Genomic DNA, 24,900 nt, shown 5'->3' on the forward strand with positions numbered 1-24,900 from the left:
TCTGGTACCGGGTGTCTAGTGGAGGACTTACTGTCCAATCTTATGATGGCGGAACATGCCAACAAAAAGTTCACAAACCCCCCCAACCTTGTCCTGTGTCATCAGAAGGGGAACATAATACAGCTAGAAGAGGCCATCACCCAAGGGTGCATTCTGGTGTGTCCTTTAGAGAGAACCAACATGAACAGCAAGAGGATAATATCTTTAGAGGGCCATTGCTTTGTTTTCTCCGCCTGAAAGTTTAGTTCTTTGTTTTGGGTTTTGGAGACACGGTCTTAACGTGCACTGCTCTGGCTGTTCTTAAACTGTAGTTGGTTGAGGGTGACCTTGAATCCTGGTCTTCCTGTCTCCACCCAAGCCCAGCTCCAACACGGTTTAGAGTAAGTTGGGTGGAGGCAGGAAGATCAGGAATTCAGAGTCAGCCGCGGCTACATGAGACCCTAACTCAAAAGAAAAGTACATAAGCGCCAAAGAGACAGAACTGGGCAGATAAGCTGTCTTTAAATACATTAACTCCCCAGAACTTCACTGTTTGCTTTCTAACGCTTCTGAAGGGCCAAGCCCGTTCCCGCCGCCTGGCCTCCCGGAAGAGGAGGTGCCTGCTCCGAAGCCTCCGGGGCGTGGCCGCTATTCAGGGAGCTTCTCTGTCCATCTACCCGTGGGTCCCGATCAGCAGCTGTGGCAGGTGTGCATAGGTCCCAGATGGGTGGGCAAGAGGCAAGGGTTTAGGTATCGCATGGAGAGACCAAAGTGGCGCGTGGAACAGGCGCTCTTGGCACTCGCAACCTCCATCCAGGGTTTCCTGTCTTCTCCCTGCTACCCGCCTCCTCGTAACAGGGACTCCTGATAGCTAAGGCTCTGAGCTTTCTGCTACCCTGAGTAAGGGAGTCGAGCCTTAACAGGTGTACCAGGACCCATTTAGAAGCACTTCCGTTATGTCTGGCAAGAACCTGGAAATCGAGTTTTTCAAGAGGAAGGTAAACGGGGGCTTACGACCCTGCGGCGTCTTCACCACACCTTCCCCACCCCAGCAGGGTTGGAGCTTCCACCATGGGATGGGAAGGAGGTGCAGACTGCACGCCGCGTCCGCCGATACGGCCTCGCCCCGCGTCCGAGCGCCGCGTGGTCACCGTGATCTTCCTTGGCCTACTACTGGATCTCCTGGCCTTCACGCTGTTGCTACCTCTGCTGCCAGGGCTCCTGGAGAGCCACGGCCGCGAAAAAGTGAGCCCCTCCCCCAAGGCGGGATCGCTCCCCCTGCCCAGCTACTAGACTCACCCTAGCTGGAGTTACTTTCCTTGTCACCCAGGACCCCCTCTATGGCTCCTGGCAGCGTGGGGTAGACTGGTTTGCCACAGCCATCGGGATGCCAGCAGAGAAGAGGTACAACAGCGTCCTATTCGGAGGTATGTCCCTGCATGCCAGCTGGGGTCCATAACCCTTTCTTGGAGAGCTAGCTCCTTCTGAGCTCTTGGTCTGCCCTCCCCTCCTCCCTGGGTTCTTGCCAGCTTCCTTCTTTCCTGCAGAGCCTCCTTTGACAAGCAGATGTTTTCTCATTGAGGCCACCTGAGCTTCAGTCGGTGGCCTGTGAGTGTGGGGCTCAGTGTGCTCTGCATTCTAGGGCTGATCCACATGGATAAAGCCATCAGTGATGGTGACCTCTGTCTCTCAGGTCTCATCGGCTCAGCCTTCTCCCTTCTTCAGTTCTTCTCCGCACCGCTCACGGGAGCTGCTTCTGATTGCCTGGGGAGGCGCCCAGTAATGTTGCTGTCCCTGGTAAGTCCCTGGATCCAGGTATCCACAGGCAGAGAGGAGAAAATGCTGGGGTGGGTTTCTCTGCCAACAGTAGGCACTCATTCCTTCTGTGACCCCTGGTAAATATACTAAATATACATCAAGCTAAATATACTAAGGAAGGCATAGAGGACACACAGCTGGCCTGGGTCTGAGTTTACCTGCCTTACTGTGGGTCTTTCCTGGCTTCAAGTGACCGCTCCTGACACTTGGCCTCTACCCACTGGCAGACAGGTTTGGCCATCTCCTATGCAGTATGGGCTGCCTCTCGGAGTTTTTCAGCGTTCTTGGCTTCCCGGGTGATAGGAGGCATCAGCAAGGGGAATGTTAGCCTCTCCACAGCCATCGTCGCTGACCTGGGCTCACCTCCATCCCGCAGTCAAGGCATGGTGAGTGAACAGACCCAGGGAACAAGGATTTGTGTCTGGGCTTGGGTCTCTGTGCCCGGCTTAAGTCACCTTTGCCCTAGGCAGTCATCGGGGTAGCCTTCTCCCTGGCCTTCACTGTGGGCCCCATGCTCGGAGCATTCCTGTCTGTGGAAATGGTGCCTTGGATCAGCTTACTCTTTGCCGTCTCCGACATGTTGTTCATCTTCTGCTTCTTGCCAGAGACACTGCCCCAGGAGAAGCGGGTAGGCCCAGGTCCAGGGGTGAGGGCTCCTTTCGGTAGGTCTGAGGGGATTTCCTGTATGTGCCAGTGCCAAGGGAGATTGGCCTGCCCTCAAGCTGCTGGCATCGCAGCACCTCCTGGGTTCCCTGGATCTTTGTCCCTAAGGCCTCAAAGGTTCAGCTTCCTGCAGTGTGAGGGGAACATCCTGGTCCTTAGGCTGCCAGGTCATGTGCTCCCAGCCTCCTGGCCAGCCTTCCCTGTCTCCCACAGGCTCCCTCTGTCACCCTGGGCTTCCATGCTGCTGCCAACCTGCTCAGCCCCCTGGCCCTGCTTCGTTTTGCCGCTGTCACCCACAGTCAGGATCCACCTGCTGAGGACAGTAAGAAGGCTGCCCCTTACTGAGCTCAGGGTTTTGACTACCCAGCATGAGCCCGGTGGTGGTGGCACATGCCTTTAATCCCAACCCTCGGGAGTCAGAGGCGGGTGAATCCATTTGAGTTTGAGGCCAGCCTGGTCTACAAGAGCTAGTTCCAGGACAGCTAGGACTGTTACAGAGAAACCCTGTCTATTTAAAAAAAAAAAATTCAACCTATGGTCTCTAAGGTCTGTGTTAACTCACAGGACTCAAGAGCCTACGTCGATTGGGGCTTGTCTACTTCCTCTACCTCTTCCTGTTCTCGGGCCTGGAGTACACACTCAGCTTCCTTGCACACCAGCGTTTCCAGTTCAGCAGGTAGGTGCCCACCTTAGGTTCTCCTTCAAGGCTTTCAGACCCCAGGTCCAGGGAACCTCTGGCACACCCACCAGCATCCTGGCCTTGCCCATCCCCCAGGCAGTTGGTGGCCTAGGGGACTGGGTGCTCACCCTCCACCTCCTAGCCTGCAGCAGGGCAAGATGTTTTTCTTCATCGGCCTCACCATGGCCACAATACAGGGCACCTACGCCCGCCGGATCAGCCCTGGCAAGGAAGTTGCAGCTGTGAAGCGGGTAACGGACTTACTTCCTCTACAGTGTGGGATATGTGGTGCTTTTGACTCTGGCAGGCTGTGGAACTTGTTCTGAGATTTCTGTTTTCTCCAGGCAATGCTGCTGTTGATACCAGCCTTTCTCCTCATTGGCTGGGCTCATTCACTGCCCATGTTGGGCTTGGGACTGCTGCTCTATTCTTTTGGTGAGTGGGCCCTGCCAGGGCTGGTGTGGACATCCCCATGCCTCTCCTGGGCTGACAGTGCCTCCCAATACTCGCCTACCAGCTGCTGCTGTCGTGGTGCCCGGTTTGTCCACCATGGTCTCCAGCTATGGTGAGAACCCTCCCCCAAAGGCTACTAAGGGTAAGAGGGCCAACTGGCATCTGACAAGTCTTCTCCCCTCAGGTTCTCCAGGGCAAAAAGGCACAATCATGGGCATACTGCGGAGCCTTGGCGCCCTAGGTAGGGCAGTGGGACCTATGGTGGCCGCCTCAGGTAAGTGGTACAGGATAGCTCTCAAGGCTTGCTGTGAACCTCCTGCAGCCATTCCCAGCTGCCTGCTCTGCTCAGTTCTGGCAGCTGAGGGGTATGGGCAGGAACAGGGCTATGAAAAACCTGGGTGAGCACCTATCTCTCCACAGTGTACTGGCTGGCTGGGGCCCAGGTCTGCTTCACTGTGTGCTCCGGGCTCTTTTTGCTCCCTTTCTTTCTCCTGCGGACGTTGAGGCACCCAGCACCGACTTTCAAGGAGGAGTAGCTGAGCTACCGCAGCACCTTGGCTGCCAAGTCGGAACCTTGGCCATAACCACTCTCCACTCCTAGCCCACTCCTTCCTCCAGGCCCAGGGAGGCTCACCACCCTCCCCCCCTCAGTATGGCATCCCAGCAGGAAGCCGGCAGCCTTGCCCTCTGTTTACTCCAAAGCCCTTTAGGCTTCTGTTTTTTATCTGTCATCCTTTTGAATGACCAATAAAGCAGCTATTTTGTACCAAATACCTTTCTTCTTGTCTTACTATTTAACACTTTCATACTGTCTTGGGGAATATTACTTTAAGGTGACTTTTGTTATGCTGTATTTGTTTAACTCTGTGAAGCTGTGATTCTTTGCCTGTCTAAAGCACCTGCTGGTCCTAATACAGAGCTGAATGGCCAATAGCGAGGCAGAAGCAAGGATAGGCAGGGCTGGCAGACAGTAGAAGGAGAAACAAGAAGCAAGAGAGAGCAAGGAGAGGACTTCAGGGCCCAGCCACACAGTCACCATGAAGTAAGAGTGAAAGATGTGAAGAAAAGGAAAAAGCCTGAAGGCAAAAGGTAGATGGGATAACTTAAGAAAAGCTGGCAAGAAACAAGCAAGCAAAGGTCAGGCATTCCTAACTAATAAATCTCCATGTGTGATTTATTTGGGAGCTGAGTGGTGGGCCCCCCAAAGAGTAAAAAGAGCAAAAACATCCACTATAGTCATCTGATAATATATATATACCCCATTACCCTCCCATCCCCTTCCCACTCCTGATGAGCCACTTTCCAACACCCTTTCAATTGTTTTGATGGCCCACTGGATTTAATTAGTATGGGTATGGTATGGTGTTATTTACTGGAACATGGGCCACATCACATCACACAATGACTCCCTTCCCCAGGAACTTTAACTTCCAATGGCTCATACTTAGAAGAGGGTGAGACCTACCAAACTACTCCTCATCAGTGGAGTAGTTTGGGCCTGGCCAGGCCCAAATTTTATGATATGCAGCTGTAAGTACAAGGTAAAAAGGACTCCAACAGTTCATAGCTATTGGTCACATCTGATCAAGAAATAAAGGCTTGCAGGACAGTGGTGGTGCCCTTAATCCCAGCACTTGGAAGGCAGAGGCAGGAGGATTTCTCTCAGCTTGAGGCCAGCCTGGTCTACAGAGCGAGTTCCAAGACAGCCAGGATTGTTTCACAGAGAAACCCTGTCTTGAAAAATGAAAAAATAAATAAACAAGCAAATAAATAAATAAAGGTAGGCTTAGGCTGGAGAGGTGATTCGGGGTTAAGAGCACTGCTCTTCCAGAGAACCAGGTTCAATTCCCACCATATTACATGGCAGGTCACAACTGTATGTAACTCAAGTTCCAGAGGATCTGACACCCTTGCAGATATATGTGCAGTAAAAACATCAATGCACATAAAAATCTTTCAAATAGAGGAAAAGAAAGGTTCTCAGTTTAGCTGGGCGGTGGTAGGTACGCCTTTAATTCCAGCACTGGGGAGGTAGAGGCAGACGGATCTGTGTGAGTTCAAGCTACAGAGTGAGTTGCAGGACAGGCTCCAAAGCTAAAGAGAAACCCTGCTTGGGGTGGGGTGGGGGGGGAGGATTCTCACAAGAAAAACTCTTAGAAAACTCTATTTTAGAGCAAGAAAGGTAGCACCTGTCACCAAGCCTAATGGCCTAAGGTTTATCCCCAGAACCCACACAGTAGAGAATATACTGGCTCAGGTCTTCCTCTGACTTCCATGCACACAACATAGAACACATATGTCTAGATACATTCTTACAGCTAAATAAAGTAAGGGAACAAAACCATCAAAATACAAAACTGCTTCCCAACCTCAGACAAGGAAACTGCTTAAAGACTTTTATTTGTGAGTAAAACCTGTTACAGTGAGGGAAGGACACAGAGGACCTATCCTCCAAGTCTGTCCAGATATGCAACGATAGTTCATGTGTAATACAAAGAATTAGACTACAAAAGTGAGAAGCCATTGCATATGTGGGATAAAGGAAGGGACGGGGAGGACGAGGAAGAGTCCGGAGGAGTGAGACCAGGACTAGGGTGAGAACGTCACCATCTTGGTGACAAAATGAGACAAGCACTGCAGCAGGCTGTGGGCCTGCGTGGTCCCTAGTCAGGACGGTCACATGGCTCAGTCCACACCCTAGCACCTGCTCACCAGAGGCCCAGCCCCGCAAGGTGTCTAGGGCTCCAGCGGGCATCCTCGCTCCTAGTCAGGCCAGCGGTGGAGCTCCCGGAACAGGGCCCCTCAGGACTCCACCTGACCAACCTCCATCTCCAACTAAGCAGTTTCAAGCCCTTTTCCGGGAAGAAAGTAAAAATTCGTAATAGGATGGACCAAGAAAGTCATGGGCTCCATGAATAATGCAAGATATTAGTTGGCACCTCCAAGGCTGGCGTCTGCTGTAAGTCACCTCCATGGCTGGCTTCTGCCATAAGTTACCTTTAATCAAAGCCAGGGCAGCTTCCAGACTGATGCCTGCTCCACTACAAAACCTCCCCACACAAATCAAGAGTGTTCTGCAGTCTGTCACAGGTTCTATAACAAAAGCTAAAGCAAAAAGTGGCCTGCTCAAATTCACAGTCAAAATGTAGGCTAAATTGCAAACCCACTAAAAAGAAAGTTCTAGAAAGGACTCTTCCTCCCTCCTGGTATCTGTTCCCTATGACAGGAATCCAAGACTCCAGAGTAAGATAAACTATGAGCGCCTGAATCTGGTTTTGGTCATAGGGTCACCAGTCAGACCATGCATAGCGTTGTGCTGGGTGTACACAACAGGGTCGCTCACTGCTAGGGCAGCAGGTTCAACCCACTTCTTTAAGGCAGCCACAGTGCCCTGGGCCGCTGATGGGCATGAGAGGGTTTTCTCAGACCATGGCTAGATTCCCTGTGTATGGGGATAACCGGCATCACTGAGCAGAGAATGCCAGCAGAAGCCAAGTCCACATCAGCCACCTGAGACTCCACGGGGTGGAGGGAAACCAAGCAGACAATTCGACACTCACAACAGAAGGAGAGTGAGAGGCAAGGCTCAGGAGGGTGACGCTGTAACCAGAGCTGGCAGAAGCCTCCAGTGCCTTCCAGCCAGGACCAGGATTCAGTGTCCCCCTCCTGCAGGGGGGCACAATTCACAGGTGCAGGCTAAGCCCATCTCCCCACAGAACCCAAGGCCCAGGGTAGGGGGACTGAGCACACACTGGGTTAGCACTGGTGAAGGGGCTAACCAAACATGGGAGGGGGCTCTAGTTACATGGAGGTCTTGGCTTTTTGCATTCCATTACACAAGAGGACAGAACACAAGACGAGAAAGGGAATCCTGGCAGAGCCAGGTCACTAGACATGAAAGTGTGCAGAGTGGGCCTTCAGGAGTCACTCTTCTTCTTGCTCTTCTTCAGGAAGGAAGGGGTGCGGAACTTCTTCTTCTTTTTAGATGGGGACTTGCCTGGAGACCCATCACTGCCAGGGTCCATGGGAGACCCCTCCTCAGTGGCAGGGGAGGCTACCTCTTCGGCCCCTGGAGCTGAAGCTGAGGCTGGCTCAGGGTCAGCCTCAGCAAGGGGCTGAGTGGGGTCTGGGGAATCATGAGCTTCCTCCTCCGCTGTTGGGAAGCCAAGTGCTTCTGAAGGTTCATCAGGGGAGAGGTCAGGGAGAGTCGGCTTGAAGGTGGCGGCGGCGCTGTCATCCCTGGGCGTCGGCTCCTGGGGAAGGTCTGACGGTGATGGTGAGAGAGGTGTGTTAGAACCTGGACAGAGCAGCTGGAAATGAGAGTACTGGACAGAGCGGCTAACTTCTAGAGTTCCTAGATATTCCCTAAACTGAAACTTGACACATGTACTACTCCGCTTTTAAACCTATAGCACATTTATAAAACCTCCCAATCTCAGAGACATTCTAGTACCTTCTCACGAAGAACACACTGACAGACCAGACTGACAGGGCAGAGCTACGGCCTGCCACTTCTGCAAACAGACCCCATCAGGACAGCCACTCTGTCAGACAATGGAGACAGGGCGGCTGGTGTCCTGTGTCCAGGAATTAGGTCTAAATTTGGTTATACAGCATTCAGTCTCCCCCAAGGCAGCCAGTAGAAAACCAGGAGTCAACTATATCAAAGATCCCATATTCAATAAAATAAAACTATAGTTAGCTACAAAATGAACTGTAAGGCAAGCTGCCTTCACAATTTGAATAGCTAAACATAAGGAGCAAAATTAGCAGAAGAAAGGTTTACATCTACACACATTTCTACACTGACCAGGGACACCAATATTGTAGACATTTAGTCTGTAAAATTATAAGCAATTGGCATGTTAGGCAACACCAAACCATTTAGTACTTAAAAATCAAGCCAAACATCAGGACCAAGAGCAGCCGAGCTAAGCATGAGTTAGGAGCAGCCTGGCCACCAAAGGCTCCAGGCCTCAAATGAATGCTTAAGCTTGGGAGGCTGGAGATGCCCTAGAAAGCACCCTGATGGCTATCCTCTGACCTAGGCTAACTAGCAGAGGGAGGATGCAGGCCCATTGGCTCCATACACCCCAGCTCACCGCAGAACAACTATCACTCCAGTTCACTAAGTTGCCAGTCCCAACTTAAGCACAGGTCCAAGCCTCGAAAACCAGCAGGTGGCAGAATCTGCCCTGTCAGAACCCAGTCCACATTTACCCCTGACCCCTTATGGCAAAAGCTCCCCACCAAGCAATCAAAAAATATTCTCAAAGGTTAAGCTAAGAGCTTTCAGTGGCCCAGGATACTCTGGACACCACTGTGATAGGGGCCAGGAGCATCCTGGGAAGCTGGTGCCACTTTTCAGCATTCTAGTGACCAAGGAGGCCACTGAGAAACTGGGCATATTAAGAAAGTCCTTTATTTTTATTTTGGATATACAGAAAACATAAGCAACAGAGAAGCAGGAAAGCAAGGCACAGCACAAGCACCTGGTTAGAGCAGAGGCAGGCGCGGGTACTTACTAGGGTAACAGGTACTCTTTAACACATCCGTCTCCTGCTGTAAGGCGGCCACAAGGAAGAAAGCACAAGTAGAGAGTCTATGCATTCAGTCACAGCCATTGGGTTACATAAGAAGAAAGGCCAAGCCACTCTTATAGACCACAGACTGGGGTGAGGGGAACCAGGAGACACAGACGTACACTGGAGACTAAGGGACACACGTGGCACGTGTCGGACCACACAACACGTACATGCAGTGGTCTGAGAGGCAGAGGGGGCACGTACAGCACTCTCAGGGACTGATTAATGCAGCAGGTCTAGAGTCCTGCGGTCCTCGCACAACTGAAGGCACCAACGTGTCATCAGACTCCGGTCAATGCTGGAAGTGTGCAGGCAAAGGACAAAGCTGACATGACAGGATGGTGGGGGCACTCCCTGAAGTCTGCCCTCCCCCAGCCACAACAGCTCAAATCTGTCTTGACTCAGGTCACCCAGGACGAAGCAGGTACAGAAGAAACAGCTGAGGTTTCTGGAGCTGTGTGTGGCACTGGTTTTGTGGAATGCACACTTCTTCATCCATGTTAATGGAACGATCGCCACATTCCATTACCAGTGCACACAGGCCATGCACCGTTTCACAGCAGGGCTGCAGCCATGCCTCCCGACAGCACTCACCTTCTTCCAGCTTGACAGGAGTGCTGGGGGGAGTGCTGGGGACAGCTGGCTGTCCCGAGGGACACTTTTCTTTCTGCTCCCTTGTCTCGTCCAGATTCTCTGCAGATGTAAACAAAGTGAGCACAGGGTGCAGAGATGGGGTCCTCCGCAGTCCAGCAGCCGGCCTTTTGCCCCACCCCCACTGCAGGAAGTCAGCTGGGCCTCCAGCCTGGAATCTGCTCTTTTCTACACAACTGAAGTACTGATTGAATTTCAAGAACTAACCAGCTCTGGCCTCCAACTAGCAACTACCCTGCCTCAGCCTCTCAGGTGCTAGAACTACAGGCATGAGCAACCACACCTGGTTACTTTTTACCTTATTACTAAGACAATCTTCAGGACAGAAAGATGGTTTAGCAGGTAAAAGAAACTGTCACACAGCCTGGCAGCCTGAATTAAATCCTGGGATCACAAAATGGAAAGCAAGAACTCCCAAAGGTTACCCTCTGACCTCCATGCGCCCACCTTGGCATGTGTACACCTACACTCACACACAAAATAATTTTAAATATTCAAAGAGAATCTTCCAGTGCTGCCCTGTGACTGACTGGTAGGTATGCCCTCTGTGAGACATCCCTCTGGCTGCAAAATACCACCTACACATGGCCAATGATGAAGGCACACTAGCATTATTTAGGGTTTCAGTAGCCCTGGTTATTATCCTGGAACTCACAGAGATCCGCCAGCGCTGGGATTAGAGGCGTGTGCTGCCACTGCCCAGCAGGTTTAAGCTTTTTACAGAAAGTTTCCCACAGTGATCTGCATGTGTGCTCACACAAGGGAGTGTGAGGCACCTGCGGAGGTGAGCACGGCCCAGGTGTTAGCCCTCATCTTGGTTGTGTGTGGCTGCGGACTCCAGGCTGGCTGGCCCACAGATTAGTCTGGAAATTCTGCTGTCTCCACTGGGATTACAGATGCATTTGGATCCAGGTATATGCAGCAAGTGCTTGCCCACTGAGACATTTCCCAGACCCTCCCAGTAGTTGAAACTTGTCAACTCCAGTGTTGTTTTCATTTTAATTTTCTAAAGTAAACTAGGCTGATGGGGACCAAAGGAAACTGGGGCCCAAGATCCAGAAAACCCCATTTACTCCTCATTTAAGGAAAAAAAATTTATACACACACACATATCTCAATTGTTATCATAATTTTTAAAATCTCCGCCTTTCATTTAAAAATCTTCTATTAGTAGCCTAAGGATAAAAACTTCCTATGCCCTCTAGGCAGGCTCCACCCCTCTGCCAAGAGCTGCATCAATAGTAAGCAAGATCTCCAGGCACTATGGCACTCCCATTTCTGCCAGCTTTGGTCACAGGACACAGACAAAGCAAGTCCCACTCTACTGTTTATGTACCATCCCTGCCAAGGGGGTCTCAAGTGTAGGGGAAGCTCCTATGCACTGTTTGACTCAAAAGAAAAAAAAAACAAAAACCACTAGAGGCACCAGAGGACAAACACACACGCGACCCAACCCCATGAGCAAGGCCGCTATAGGCAGCCCCTCTGAGGCCTCTTACTGTATCATGAAGACCTGGATGGCAAGTGAGTGTTGGATACACTACTTACTTTTTGGGAAGTTTGGTTTTGTTTTGTTTTTTCAAAACAGAGTTTCTCTGGGTAGGCTTGGCTGTGCTGGAACTCACTCTGTAGACCAGGCTGGCCTCTGCCTCCCGAGTGCTAGGATTAGAGGTGTGTGCCACCACTTTCTACATAACTCACGTTCCTTCAGCAACTACACAATGCAGTACTTAGTCTAAAACACGACCAAATAAAGTTAAGTTGGGTCAAATGAGACTGTCATCTTAGGAGCCTATGGTCCAGGAGGGTGGTCCACCCTTCACACTAAGAACTGTCTGCAAGGCTGTGCCAGGGGTGGGGGTGGGGTGGCAGCTAAGGCACACACTTGAGATTCAGTACAAAGGACTGGGCTGTAACTTAGCTCATAGCTCTGAGAACATTGGCACAAATGTTCACGGGCATGCCATCTCTCTGCCCCAGGGTCCTCCTAGTACTAGTCAACGGTTCGCAGTGTATGGAGAGCAGGGAGCTCAGGGAGCGGCTAATGTGGTCCCTGCTTCTATAAATGTTAGATCTGGTTGTTAAACCCTGTTCTATCAAGTTCTGACATTTAGCTCTGTTTCCGTCTGTTGTAAAACTGTTCTATAACGTTTGACAAAATCATGACCAATGTTGTCAAAAGGTGAGCAAGAGAAAAAGGCCATGGCAGCATGCAGTGCTACTGTTGACATGGTTTGGGAACATGTCGGAGCAACCAGCATACTAACTTACGCCTTGACCACCCCTGCATAGGGGCACAGGGGCACACCCAACATTCTAATTCTCAGCCTATGATCATAGGAGAGGGGTTATGGAGAAAAGGAGTATGCGCCAAGCTCCATTCTCTAACAACCTTTGTAATAAGGACACAGGCCACAGTCCAATCAAGAGCCTCAATGCTCAGAACTGAAAATTATGCTAGTAATGGTGGTACACGCCTTTAATCCCAGTACTCGGAAGGCAGAAGCAAGTAGATCTCTGAGTTCGAGGCCACCCTGGTCTACAGAGTGAGTTCCAGGACAGCCAGGGCTATACAGAGAAACCCTGTCTCAAAACAAAAACAAAACAAAACAAAAAACCAAAAAACAAAACAAAAAACCCTGAAAATCACAGACCCTAACCGAATCCCAGATTCTGCCATGAACACACCCTGCTCCCATAGAGCGGGCCCCTGCTCCAACCACTGGAAACCAGCCCACCTGCCAGGGACTTTACGGATGAGCTCAGATGTCTGCACGCACAGCACCTGGGATGGGGCCTGACCCTGCGCTGATTAGTTGTAAGCAATAAGCACTAATAAATCACATGAATTAGGAGGTCTCATCTCAGGAAAACTTTTGACAGAAACACTTCATGAATAAAAAGTATCTCTTAAACATAATACGTAAACTGTCTTCCCAATAACTAATCCAAAATCAATGATGTCAAATGGACAGAAATCCCAATGCCCAGTTCTGCACACACTGCAGTCTGAGTGCTGTGTCCTCTAACCCTCTCTTCACTGAGCTTCTAGAAGAGCAGGGCTGCATCTCTAGCTTAGCCTCCTCTGGGCAGAACCCCCTCTACACACACTGTGATATCATGGTACATATGTCTGGGACACACACATCACTGCAGAGTGTCCCTCATACAAGTCCATCTCGACAAGCACCATTACCAGTGTGTTTAACCTAATTCTTTCCTTCCAGCCCCAATGATTAGAGTAGGACCATGAGAACATACTGCTCGGTTGTAACTAAACAAGATTTGTGCTTCAAGCACAAGACTTTTCTCACACAGAGAAGCTTGTAGACACTTTCTCCTGCTTTCTGGAGTCGCCCACATCCAGCTCTCAGGAGCACTCACCTTCAGAGCCCTTCTGCTTCCGTTCCACCTCTCGGCGATATTCCTCTAGCTCACGGTCTGTGAGCGTGTTGAAGGGGTTGGGGCCTGTGGTGCTCACAATTACATGGGGCTGGTATTCCTTCTCAATGATGGCTTTGGAGGCCGTCACCAGCTCCCCCTGTGGACCAAAGAGATTGGTATGCAGGAGCCTGACCTGGTGGGAGCACCCTCCTCCCAGGAACATAGCAGGCAGGGGGAGATGGGGACTTTCCATGGCACATAGACATAAGACTGTACCACTTAGCTCTGTGGGGCCTCCCTCCTCCTGAGGAAACAGCCACAAGGGGTGGGGTTTTTTCCAGGAGCACACAGACATTCCAGGACCACATAGCCAGGGCCCATGGCCAAGGCAGATTTCAAAAGCAAAGGCACTAAAAGGTACAGAGTCCGAGGCACAGCTACCCTAGAGAAGCGGCTCCTCTATCCCCTATGGACAGGAATGGCAGAGGACTATGCCTGGGTATTGCTCTCAGAAAACAGCCACCTTACAACACTCAGCACAAAGTGTGTGGAGGTTTGTTCATGTTGTTTTGTTGAGTTTTATTTTGGGAGGCAGGATCTCACTATGTGGCTCTGGCTGTCCTGGAGTACACTGTGTAGACCAGGCTGGCCTCGAACTCAGAGATTCACTTGCCTCTACCTCCTAAAAACTGGGATTAAAGTGTGTGCCACCACCACCTGGCCTGAGATTTGTGTAGGGTCTTAAAGTCTAACAAGTTTTCTGCCCTTCTCACTGGTTTACAGCCAGTTCCTGAACTAAGCCCTCAGCACTCAGAGACAACAAAAGCTTCCCAACAGCAGGCTTGCCTAATGACTCCGGAGACTGGGAGTGTGCAACACAAAAAGAGCAAGCGAAGCACTAAGTCAGCTCTCGGCTCCTGTCAAAGACCTACCCACAGTGGGAGTGAGCGGGCAGCCTGCGCCACCCACAGGAAAGTGTCCCTCAAGTGTTAGAGAGCATGGCCCAGAAGAGATAAACACGCACATGACTAAATAGAGCTTTGAAGAGGTATCCCAAACTATTCAGACCTAGAGCCTCAGGTCGCACACTGACAAGTGGTGAACACCAGAGGGAGCTGGTGTCTTGGCAGTACCAGTTCCTAGGGACAGTCAATCCACACAGGCAACTACTTACTCTTCAGGTACTGGCTGGAGAAACTGGTGTCTGGGTTGAATAGGGAACAAAATATTTCGAGTTCTCCACGTGTAAATAGTGACACAGATGTCCATAGGAGAGAAGGGCAAACATACTGAATAGGCAGCTTTGTTGAAGAGCCTCCAAGACCCTCCCTTAGGTCTCACCTAAGGATGACTGACTTACCATTTATGAGTAGCCCACCCACTGCAAGACAGAAAGGAATTTGAACTCTGTCACTTGCTCATGAGGGCTGAAACAAGCCTCTTCTCGTCCAAAGACTTTACTAAACCTTAATTCCACAAAAGGATCCTATTAGCACTGCCCTCCAAGCAATGACATTCCGTAAACACAGCAGTGTGTTGTCAGCACCTGAGAGCCGCCATCTATCACAACAAAATGAGCAGGGTATTAGGCTTGAAGGAGATGTCCAAGTCCATGTAATCAAATGATAGCAGGCATCCACTGTCACGAGATAGCAATGCCCCTGCTCCAAGTCATGATGTTCTGGAGGACAAGCAAAACTCTCCATGCTGGATCAGCTGGCCCTCAAGCACACAGCACTCTCCTCCACCAGCCAAGGTGTTGATAAGATCTGACTAAGTGCTGCCTGCAAGAAGGCACATGAAAGCTTGATATTTTCTCACTCCTGGTCACAGAACAGGAACTCCAAGCAAAATAGAGATCCAGTAACTATTTTTATACTTGATTGAGGCCTATGATTGGAACAAAGACTCTAAGATGAGCACATCTGGTTTAGTGAACCCAGGTTTTCATCTGTCAAGAGTGACCTGAGTCTTTAGGCTCTCCAGCTCATCTGCCCACTTCGACTCCTGGAAGTGCTCACTTTTCCTAAGGAGCTATTTCTATTCATCTTAACTTAAAAACCGTGACTTTCTCCTCTTTGAAGCTGCCAAGATTTTCACTTAACCTGTAGTGTTTGTCTTTTAAACTCTTAACAAAACTGTCAATGAGCTAGTGTGTGTGTGTGTGTGTGTGTGTGTGTGTGAGAGAGAGAGAGAGAGAGAGACAGAGACAGAGACAGAGACAGAGACACTCAGATCTGACTTTCATAGTACTGGGCTGTGAACAAGCTAGGTGCATATCACAAAGTCAGAGAGTCAGAGAGATAGGCTTACTGCCTTTGGCATTTCTGCCACACATTGTGGAGGGCGCTAGCCCTAGTAAAGTGTCTGTAGACACAGGAAAGCTCACAATACACAGACTGAACTGCAGAATCCTCCCTGCCATGGGCAGATGGCAACATAGCTCTTTATACCCTTGCCTCTACCACTTAACGCACTTGCCATAAAATCCAGAAGGTGGCCCAGATTTTTTAGGTTCCACATTGGGCTGTGCAAAACTCAAGTGGAAAAGACTCTGGTATCACTGGGTGGTGGTTATGCACGCCTTTAATCCCAGCACTCAGAAGGCAGAGGCAGGCAGATTTCCATGACTTCGTGGCCAGCATAGACTACAGAGTGAGTTCCAGGACAGGTTCCAAAGCTACACAGAGAAAGCCTGTCTCAACAACACCCCCACACCCCTGACCGGGGGGGGGGGGGGGGAGGCTCAGGTATCTCCTTATCTCCTTGGCCTGGGGAAGGCGATCCCAGCACTGGGTGAACAGCTGCAAGCAAGAGAAAAAGTCCAAGGCTAAGCAATTCCTTCCAAAAAAGCCACAAGTTTCCAAGTCCCAAAGTCCTGTTCCTCAGGGACACAAGAGACATTAAATCCCCCTGTGCCACTGAGAAGGCTGCTTAGGACACAGGCCTTTCTGAGCTCTGAGCCAAACAAACTCCTCATTTCTTAGGTTGCTTTCGTCAAAGTAACTAATGCAAGGAACTTAAATTTGTAAGAAGCTTACATACAAACTGGGTGAGTAGCTGACTGGAAGTATGCCTGCCTGTCATATGAGGCTGTGTGTTCCATCCACAACTCAACATGCTCTCCAACCCAACGTAAGTTAGCTGGGGTTGGTCTGCAATGTGCTCTACTGTTCAGACAGTAAGGACTTGCCCTTGAAGCATCCACATGATCTGCCTATATCTGAACAGGTCTAGGAACAAGAAATAAAGCTGTCACGGGATGAAGAACCAGCCCAAAATGCATCCTCTAATGGAGTTGGCTACCCTGATGCTTTCCAAATAGCCCCTACAAGTCAAAGCCATGAAATGCACAAGACCCAGAAGACAGGACAGCCATTGGGACTGTGACTACGTGGCAGCCCACAAAGCTGGAGGACCAGACCACAGACTACATCTGGGGTTTGGAGATCACACAACTTCACATGTAGCAGATAGAGACTACTATTAACTGAGAAGCTCACATGACTTATGGCTCAAAGTACCAATAGGAAAAGCAAGCTGGAAGGTAAAGAGTATCCCCTCCCCAATTCTCTGGCAAATTCTTTCAAGAGGCAGGTAGAAATAAATATAAAAGTGAGAAAAAAAAGACTCACTGGGCTGGGTAATGGTGTCACACACCTTTAATCCCAGCACTTGGGAGGCAGAGGCAGGAGGATCTCAGTGAGTTGGAGGTCAGTCTGGTCTACAAAAGCTAGTTCCATGACAGGCTCCAAAGCTACACAGAGAAACTCTGTCTGAAAAAAAAAAAAACAAAAACAACAAACAAACAAACAAAAAGACTCACTGTATTGGTACATAAATATGAAAATATAAAAAATAATATTATTGTGAAAGAGTCAATGCAGGAATTAAGAAGCTTAGTATTTATCTAATTCTATCTGGCAATCAGAACCCCTTTAAAACAATACTTGAATTTCACATCAAGTGTGTAGAATGGAAAGAGCCTGGAAATACCCAACTTCAAGCTCTGAGCTATGAATTAGGCACTTATTGAGTTGTTTCTTTTTTATTATTTACTTTATCTTATTTTTATTTTATTTGAGAAAGAGCCTGTCTCGAGGCCTAGGCAGACCTTGAACCCTCTTCACCTCAGCCCTAAATTACTGGCTGTGCCTTAATCCTTTGTTGAGACAATCTCCCTATATGGTCCAAAGTGGCCTAGAACCCTCAATCCTCCCAAGTTAGACCAGATTTTATTTAAAGTGCATTTTATTAATGCATTTTATTTACAGGGTTGACAAAGAGTGCCATGTTTTATTTCTCATCCTTCTGAAAGGACATCTTTAATTGTCCTCTACTACTACAGTTAAAGCTGAACAAGTGAGGGAAGGTCACAGCAAAAGGTGCCCCTGCCGACAGCACCCAGACAAGCCCATTTATAACTGTATCTGTAAGATGAAAGCTCTGACAAAGGCAAGCACTAACCAAGGTCACATTCAAAACTTCAGAAAAGCACCATGTAGCTCCAGTGGACCACTTCAGGTAAAAACTGAGAATGCTGAGAATTGGTTTTTAAACAAAAAAGAGAAGACAATAAGGCAGAGCATACCTTCTATACAATCTCACAGAGGACTTAAAGGTTCTTATCAAGCTGCTTCATTAACTAAAGCCTAAAGAGGGAAGCTGGTTGGGGGAGGGAAGGGTAAAGAGCACCACAGACCAATAGGTAGGTAAGGACAGGGCAGTGAGTACCTTTCTAAAAGAGACAGATTTAGCGGGACTAAAGGTCTGCTCTGTAAACTCGAGCCCTTCGATAGTTTCCGTACAGTCAGAGAGGGGTGCGTCCTGCAACAGTAAACTTAGTCATCAGAGCACACCAGGCCCAGCCTTAAAAATATCAACCAAGACCACAGGATGAAGCCAGCTAAGAGCATGCAGCAGGGGCAGTTATCAACAGTATAGGTTGGTGATGACAGTGGTACGTGCAGACATTGAACATGAAACCAGGACCACAGCTGGCCAAATTTTAAAAATGCAACAACAATTATCTACTCCTGCAGTCAGACTGGAAGCATCAGATGGCATCTTGATTTCCAGAGATAACTACTTACACAATTAGCATCAATGTGCCACTCTATGTAAGTCATTTTGCAGAAATGCATGTAAATGTGGACAGAGCACATTTACAAGCACCCAACCACTCTGCATCCCAAGCAGCACTTAGTTGCAGACATGAGTATATACCAAAACAAAGGTCCATAGCCCACCCCTTTCCTAGCATTTACACAGCACCCAGCTTACCAGGAAACCCAGGTTCAAAGCAGTGGCGTATAAATCCCTTGAGAATGCATGCACTATAAGGAGCAGAGCTAGAAGGGTTGATACACCCTCAGCATGCTTCTACTTGGTCTAGAACTCAAGTAAAATGCCTAGATTATCATGAATATTTTTAACAAAGATACCCACTGTCCTAGAATACTCACCTTATAATATTCTCTCCCAAGATTTGAATAACTTTGGAGTAGATGGTCTAAGTCACCACCCACTAATGTCAGAGACACTGTGTTCTCTTACCTGAACGAGGCTTCTGTCCATCACTACACCACACAAAACCTGCGACTGAGGTCCTGCTGTCTTAATGTCCTGTAAGTTCTGCTCTCGAATCTGAGGAGGGGAAGAAAAGAGGGCACATGAACAGTACAGAGAAGGCAAGCTGTAACTTCCAATCCTGTTGTTTACACACTTAGACCCTGGCCATGTGCAAGCTGTACTTCTACTTAGGCCCATGATGGTGGGATGGCTAGGGCACACCTTCTTTTGGGTACCTGCTAACTGTACAGAGGGGGATGAACTACAGCATGAAGGGCTGGACTGCTACTGTCTCCTCACACCCTGCAGATGGCCCTGCAAGGGAGAGACCTTCACTGCACAGTCTCTGCTATGCATCCGTCTGTTAGCATCACTGTGAAGTCTGACGGAGCTCGTGCTCTGACACACCAATCACCGTTCACAGCTCTCAGAATGAACCCGGAAAGGCAGTGGCAGCTGTCTGTTCCTATTAGGATCGGGCTCTGCAGTTTCCACTTCCGAACTGCTATTTAGCAAACAAAATTTAACAAACAGTGGGACCCCAAACTATGAGCAGAAGCAATACTGCAGAAAGATAACTCTGCTAGAAGCAAGCACACACTACCCCATAGCATATGGCACTCCTCCCAACTCTACACCCACACTCCCACCAAATGTAGACAGCAATACACACCTTGTTCCTCATCTCCTGGACCTCTTTTGGGTTAGTGTTCAATGGAACAAACAGGTTAGGGACAGCAGAGGTGGAAGTTCTATGTCCATCCTCTTTAGTCCACTGTAATTTAAGAATAGGTGAAAAGTCAGGATTATGACAACGGTAAATAACACCATAGCATCCAATTTGTCCAAATGATCTCACATCTGATCATGCATTGAACATCACAGGACGGAACCAATGACCATATATCCTGGGTCACCCAGGAGAGTCACCATAAGAGTGGGATGTGGCCACAAAAAAAAAGCAAGTGATTCAAGTGATGGGACTCAGAGTCATGGCTGATAGGAAAGAGCCATGAAGAGAGCTCAAAACCTGGCACACAAAGGTGACTGACTGCATAGCTGAGCCTCACAACCTGTGGACCTGCCAGAGGAGGCCCCTCAGAGACCATTGGTTCACCGCCCTGAGAGTCACCCAACACCAAAGCCAACTGGAAGCGTGGGATGACAATCATGAGAAGCAATGTGATGCTGCTACCCCAGGGCTAGGCAAAGTCTACACTGTGAGGCAAGAGTGGGCATCACCAAAGTTTTACATTAAGATAAATTACAGCATCAGAATGTACCGATTACACACTACTCAACCCAAGAAAAGTACTGTATTAGGACCAATACAGTAGCTACCTTGTAGAAGATTTTGGTGATGTCAAATATTTTATATGACTTAATACTTTTAAGTTTTACAAAAATATCCCAAACAAACTTAAAGCGCTTCATGAGTCCTCGCAGGCTGTTTTAGATATCAGTGCACATTGTCCACATACTGCACTTTTTATTCATTGTTCTTACTTTTTGTCTTTCCAATAAAATACGAGATTTTTAGCCAAATTCTAATTAGGCACGAGTGGGCACTGAACAGTAAAACAAGCCATCTTGCAAGTGTTATGCCTTTCAGAATATTTTTGAGAGGCAATAAAAGAGCCATAAACCATAGAGTTTAAAGGAAGCAACAGAACCGTCAGATGCTCAGCCACTGTGACGGAGTGTGGAATGGGCGTGGAGCCGTGGGTACTCACTGATGCTTATCTTCTGAGACAAAAATAACTCCAGCTTTTTATTAAAAATAATTTCAGTAAAATCATTAAAACAGCCACTCAGAAGCTTGAACATATTTGAAGATAGCAATTATTATAAATTAAAATATACCAACCTGGGCACACTGCACAGAACTTGTGTTACTCCAGAACAGTAAGAAACAGACATATGCTGACCAGGCCTTAGAGGAATACTTCGACTACATGCCTCCAAGACCTTGACTTTTCAAGCTAAGTTCCAGCCTCAGAGCTGCTGCTGCAGACGCGCACTGCAAAGACTCCAGGCAATGCAGAGCACTGACAGCAGCAGCAGGCAGGTTTGTTTGTAAAGTACACCCCCTTTTACAAGTAAATCAAATAAAGGGAAGGAGGGTAGGATGCAGGGAGAAGAGAGCAGCACACCCAAGCCCTGAGGCCAGCTGCAGTCAGGCAGGACCCTGCCCACAGGACTCAGCTGCTAGGGAGCATGGAGGCCTCTCACCACACCAATCCACCTAGAGAAGAGAAAACCTTCTTTTTCTTTTAAGTGTTTAGAGTAAAAGTACTTTCATAAGGAGAACACTTTCCTGTCTCTTTGTCCCTACCTCAGAACAAGCCTGGCTAGCTGAGCTTGTCATACCCCTCCATGAGGAACTGTGACAACGGGCTCTTGCTACATATCAGATCAGTATCTGGGCGGACTGTTCAAGCTAGCCTATACAAAATTATGGCCCATCCTCGGAGGAATGTTTCGGCACCGGGGCATCAAGCATCTCTCAAGGCAAATGAGAACCCTGAGCAGCAATCATTTAAAACAGCACCCTGGCCACGTCGTGTCGCTAGTGCCTGTAGATGGGCTGCGCTGCACTTGGGTCATGCCACACCCAGCAGGAGTCCAAAGACCACCATGGCCGTCTACTCACATGCAACAGTCCATGCAGAGGGCAGCTGGTATGAGCATTCGGAGGCTGTGGGACAGGGAGGCGGCAATGCTGAAGGAGGACAGGGTCAGTAAAGAACTGGCCAGTGAGCCACAAGAGAAAACTGCGTAAGAAGACGGCAGAAACAACGGTTCTGACAACATGGCAGACACACTCGAGTCTGCAGCACTGAAAAACAGGGCTGGGCCATAAGCACCATAAACGTAAGCATAAATGAAGCTGCAAGGTTCCTCAGACAGAGACTGAGTGAAAGGAGAGCTTCTGCTTTTAAATTAACACGGGGAAGTCCATTAGTACTTTTGCTACGCATAAGGTTAGGTTATCTGGAACTACAAGAGGTACACTGTATCTTAAGCAGTTTCAAGCAGATACTATTAATGGATTTTAGTTAGGACATAAATTAGATTTTGGCTCAGAAGGAAGAAAGTCACACAGGCTGTGCTCATTAATGAGGTCAGAAAGGGAAGTTCCCAAAGCCTCCGAAGCCCCAGTTGCCCAACTTGCTCTACATCATCTAACTATGAACAGTAAGGTAGGCACAGACCAAGCAGTTGGTAATACAGCTTGGCACGCAGACACCGGACGAGAGAGACTGCAGCAAGGGTTTCACGTGATCGTGTGTAATGTTCGTCCACACCTTAGTCTTCGACTTGGGACTGCTTCCATTCTGCCCCTCCTCAGAAGCTTCATCACCCCGGCCAGAGTTCAGCCATCTTGTCTTCTCTCGCTGCTGCTTCTGAAAACTGTGTCTGAGAGGCGAACAAGTGCCCGAATCGCCGTCACTAGCAAAGGAGTGGCCTGTGACACTGGCAGGTACTTCCACATCGCTGTACTTTTTAGATCTCTCTCTCAGAGCAGGGTATCGATAAGGGTAGCCAGTTCTGTAGCCCTGGGGTCCAAGCAGAAGGAAATGCAGTCAACACTCCAGATCTCAAGACAAGGTTTCACCTTGGGTATCTGGTCAGAGACAGAGACAGAGAGAGAGAGAGAGACAGAGAGAGACAGACAGACAGAGAGAGACAGACAGACAGAGAGAGAGAGACAGAGAGAGACAGAGAACCAAAGCTGTCCTTTGGCTTGCACAAACACACGCACACATACCCTAAAGAATCTCAAGAACTGGTGCTCAGATGTTTGAGCACAATACTTGAATTCAGTCTTCAACTTAAGTTTATGATCATCTGCTATGTTTTGTAAGACATGCTTGACTTAATCCACACTTCTGCTGGGTCAGCTTGTCTGCTAACTTCCTCACAGACAGCTAGAGACTTCCTTATCTCAAATACCCAACACTTAGCACCCAACAATTGAGGCAAACGGATTGCACAGGAGACCCTAGGTCCCCATCTCATCATTCCCTTCCCTCTGGGCCTAGGCGGAACTTCCAAAACTGCTTCTAGGCCTTGACATCCACTTGAGGTACCAGGCATAGATCATAAAAACAACAGTGCCTGTTCTGTGGGTCCACCTCCACACTGCTAGCTCTGAAGAAGCAAGCTACCATGGATACAGCAGTCATTAAGAAACGGACTGCCCTCAGCTGAGCTTTCTGATGGGCACCCGGTCCTAGCCGCTACCCCACTACTGACTGTGGCCCTCAGCGCTCCCTGCGCCTGCACTGCTGGCCCATGAACGTGATGAGACACTGCGGTACACTGTCTCATCAGTAAGCTGAAAATGTTTGCTAAATAATAGAGAGAGGTCACCAAGATGATTCAGTGCTAGTGATCCCGACATCCTGAGTTCAACAGCCCGTCCACAGTGCACTCCATGTACCTATGCTGCGTCTCCAACTATGAACCAGCCTCTATGCTGTTGCCTTCCTTCCCACAGCTTGCCCTGTGATGAATCTATCTATTCTTTGGGACACTTCCTGAGGGCCACCTATAAAACAAATTTTCTTCTTGTATTTTGAGATAGGGCCAGTCTATATAGCCCAACTGTGCTGGAGCTCAATATGTAGACCAAGCCACAAAGAGACATATCCTGACATCTGTTTTTATCAATGTATGCTCTCATTCCCTATTACGGAAGAAGTCCTGCAATCTGAACATCTACACCACGCTGGGCTCTGTGATCTTCAAGCAACACAAGTAGACAGGCAGCAAATATCTATGGAACTATGTAATCATATGCAATCAGGCCCAAATAGCAAATGATTAGTAAAATAAAAACAAAACACTTGATGGCTTTAGACAGTCCCTCTCCAGTTTGCTTACAGGATAACAGGTACTGACTGACCTTACTGCTAGTTATCCAACAGCTAACGGCATTCTTAGTTCCCATTAAACCTAAACACAAAATTGTATTTAAAAATGGATCAGGAGCTGGAGACATTGCTCAGTGTTTAAGAGCACTTTCAGCTCTTGCAGCACCCAAGTTTAGTTCTAAGCACCCACCCAAGTAACTGTTGTAACTCCTGCCTAATATCCTCTTTTGGGCTCTGTGGGCACTGCACACACACACACACACAAACATATATAATTTTAAATAAAATCTTTTTTTAAAAAAAGAGCAGAACTTGGAATGTGACTCACTTGGAAGAATAACTGCCTAACATGCACAGAACCCTGAGCTCTAGTGCCAGCACTAAATAAAAGCAGGCATGGTGCCCATACCCTTAATACCAGCACTTGGAAGGCAGAACAGAATCGGAAGTTCAAGATCATCCATATCTACACAACAAATATGAGGACAGCCTGGCTTTATGAGACTTTGTCGCAATAAATAAATTAGAAAAAAGAACCTTTATCTCCACATTTTATTATGATTTAGCCTAGTAATTAAAAACTGGGAATTCTTTAAGAAGTTTAGTATGACAACATTCAGATACACATGAAGACAGCCACTTCAACTGCCATATAAACTACATTTGAGCTTTAGAACAATGAAGTTCTTGTCTAGTGCAAGCAACATTCTCACCAGATTATCGAGCATCCGCATAAGAGCTTCAAATTCCTGCTCCCCAATTTGCCACGTGGGAGTTGATCCACTGCCCTCCTCTGCTGGAGTCCCTGGAGAACGGGACTTGGCTTTGTACTTCCCAGGATCCAGCAGAACTAAGTTGTCTGGTCCTCCAGCACTTGCCAGAGTTCGAACCTTTTCAAAAACAAGCAAACATGGCTTGGTCCCATAATGAAATCAAGAGAACCAGATGACCCTAAAAAGATACTGTAGCGCGCGCGCACACACACACGCGCGCGCACACACACACACACACACACTGCACAGAGAGCAAAAGAACAAATGGGGCAGACTGATTTTCAGGGATTTTTCTTACGGTGACAAAATATGGACACTCATAAGAAAATGACGGCTGTCAGTAAGGAGTAGCGGAACAGCAGGAGCTGGAGCAGAGCAGAGAGGTATGAGGAAGACTGACGCTGAGAAGCAAAACAACCTCTACATTTTTGCTCCATCTTTTTTACAAGGATTGTAAGGAAAGG

The 24,900-nt window shown here is 48.5% G+C and overlaps 2 protein-coding genes across 19 annotated transcripts in view; one reads left to right on the forward strand and one right to left on the reverse strand.

Annotated features, from left to right (window-relative positions):
* The first annotated feature begins 615 nt into the window (after positions 1-615).
* Positions 616-4,363, forward strand: Mfsd10 (major facilitator superfamily domain containing 10). 5 transcript variants are annotated; one of them, XM_038332852.1, is made up of 13 exons: positions 616-685; positions 1,032-1,224; positions 1,310-1,406; positions 1,673-1,776; positions 2,025-2,183; positions 2,264-2,425; positions 2,674-2,782; positions 3,025-3,136; positions 3,282-3,390; positions 3,484-3,574; positions 3,657-3,704; positions 3,777-3,866; positions 4,013-4,363. In XM_038332852.1, the coding sequence occupies exons 2-13, from the start codon at positions 1,051-1,053 to the stop codon at positions 4,126-4,128; spliced, it is 1,371 nt and encodes a 456-aa protein (XP_038188780.1). In that variant the 5' UTR covers positions 616-685; positions 1,032-1,050; the 3' UTR covers positions 4,129-4,363. The 5 variants fall into 5 exon arrangements, with proteins under 5 accessions (XP_038188780.1, XP_038188768.1, XP_038188799.1 ...); XM_038332840.1 differs by having other exon boundaries at positions 3,777-4,363; XM_038332871.1 differs by lacking the exon at positions 3,657-3,704.
* Positions 4,364-5,973: 1,610 nt separating this feature from the next.
* The window catches only part of Add1 (adducin 1), a 71,257-nt gene continuing 52,330 nt past the window's right edge, over positions 5,974-24,900 (reverse strand). Inside the window, exons 9-17 of one of the 14 annotated variants that reach the window (XM_038322768.1) lie at positions 24,377-24,553; positions 21,999-22,343; positions 19,457-19,558; positions 18,769-18,858; positions 17,947-18,039; positions 13,213-13,369; positions 9,772-9,870; positions 9,118-9,151; positions 7,719-7,856 (exon numbers count right to left, since the gene is read on the reverse strand). In XM_038322768.1, coding sequence (XP_038178696.1) covers position 7,856; positions 9,118-9,151; positions 9,772-9,870; positions 13,213-13,369; positions 17,947-18,039; positions 18,769-18,858; positions 19,457-19,558; positions 21,999-22,343; positions 24,377-24,553 — 1,098 coding nt within the window. In that variant the 3' untranslated portion in view covers positions 7,719-7,855. Of the gene's footprint in view, positions 7,857-9,116; positions 9,155-9,771; positions 9,871-13,212; positions 13,370-17,946; positions 18,040-18,768; positions 18,859-19,456; positions 19,559-21,998; positions 22,344-24,376; positions 24,554-24,900 lie in introns of those variants that run through there. The other 13 variants (XM_038322750.1, XM_038322712.2, XM_038322731.2 and 10 more) reach the window with 13 other exon arrangements.

This window comes from Arvicola amphibius, chromosome 1 (genome assembly GCF_903992535.2).
Source record: "Arvicola amphibius chromosome 1, mArvAmp1.2, whole genome shotgun sequence".
Lineage (NCBI taxonomy): Eukaryota > Metazoa > Chordata > Mammalia > Rodentia > Cricetidae > Arvicola > Arvicola amphibius.

What these genes read in the sequence shown, in the direction of transcription:
- Mfsd10 (XM_038332840.1), top strand. Translation starts at nt 1,051, where the DNA reads ATGGGATGGGAAGGAGGTGCAGACTGCACGCCGCGTCCGCCGATACGG. An exon ending in AGAGCCACGGCCGCGAAAAA is followed by an intron (nt 1,225 to 1,309) that starts GTGAGCCCCTCC and finishes CTTGTCACCCAG; the next exon opens with GACCCCCTCTATGGCTCCTG. An exon ending in CAGCGTTTCCAGTTCAGCAG is followed by an intron (nt 3,137 to 3,281) that starts GTAGGTGCCCAC and finishes TCCACCTCCTAG; the next exon opens with CCTGCAGCAGGGCAAGATGT.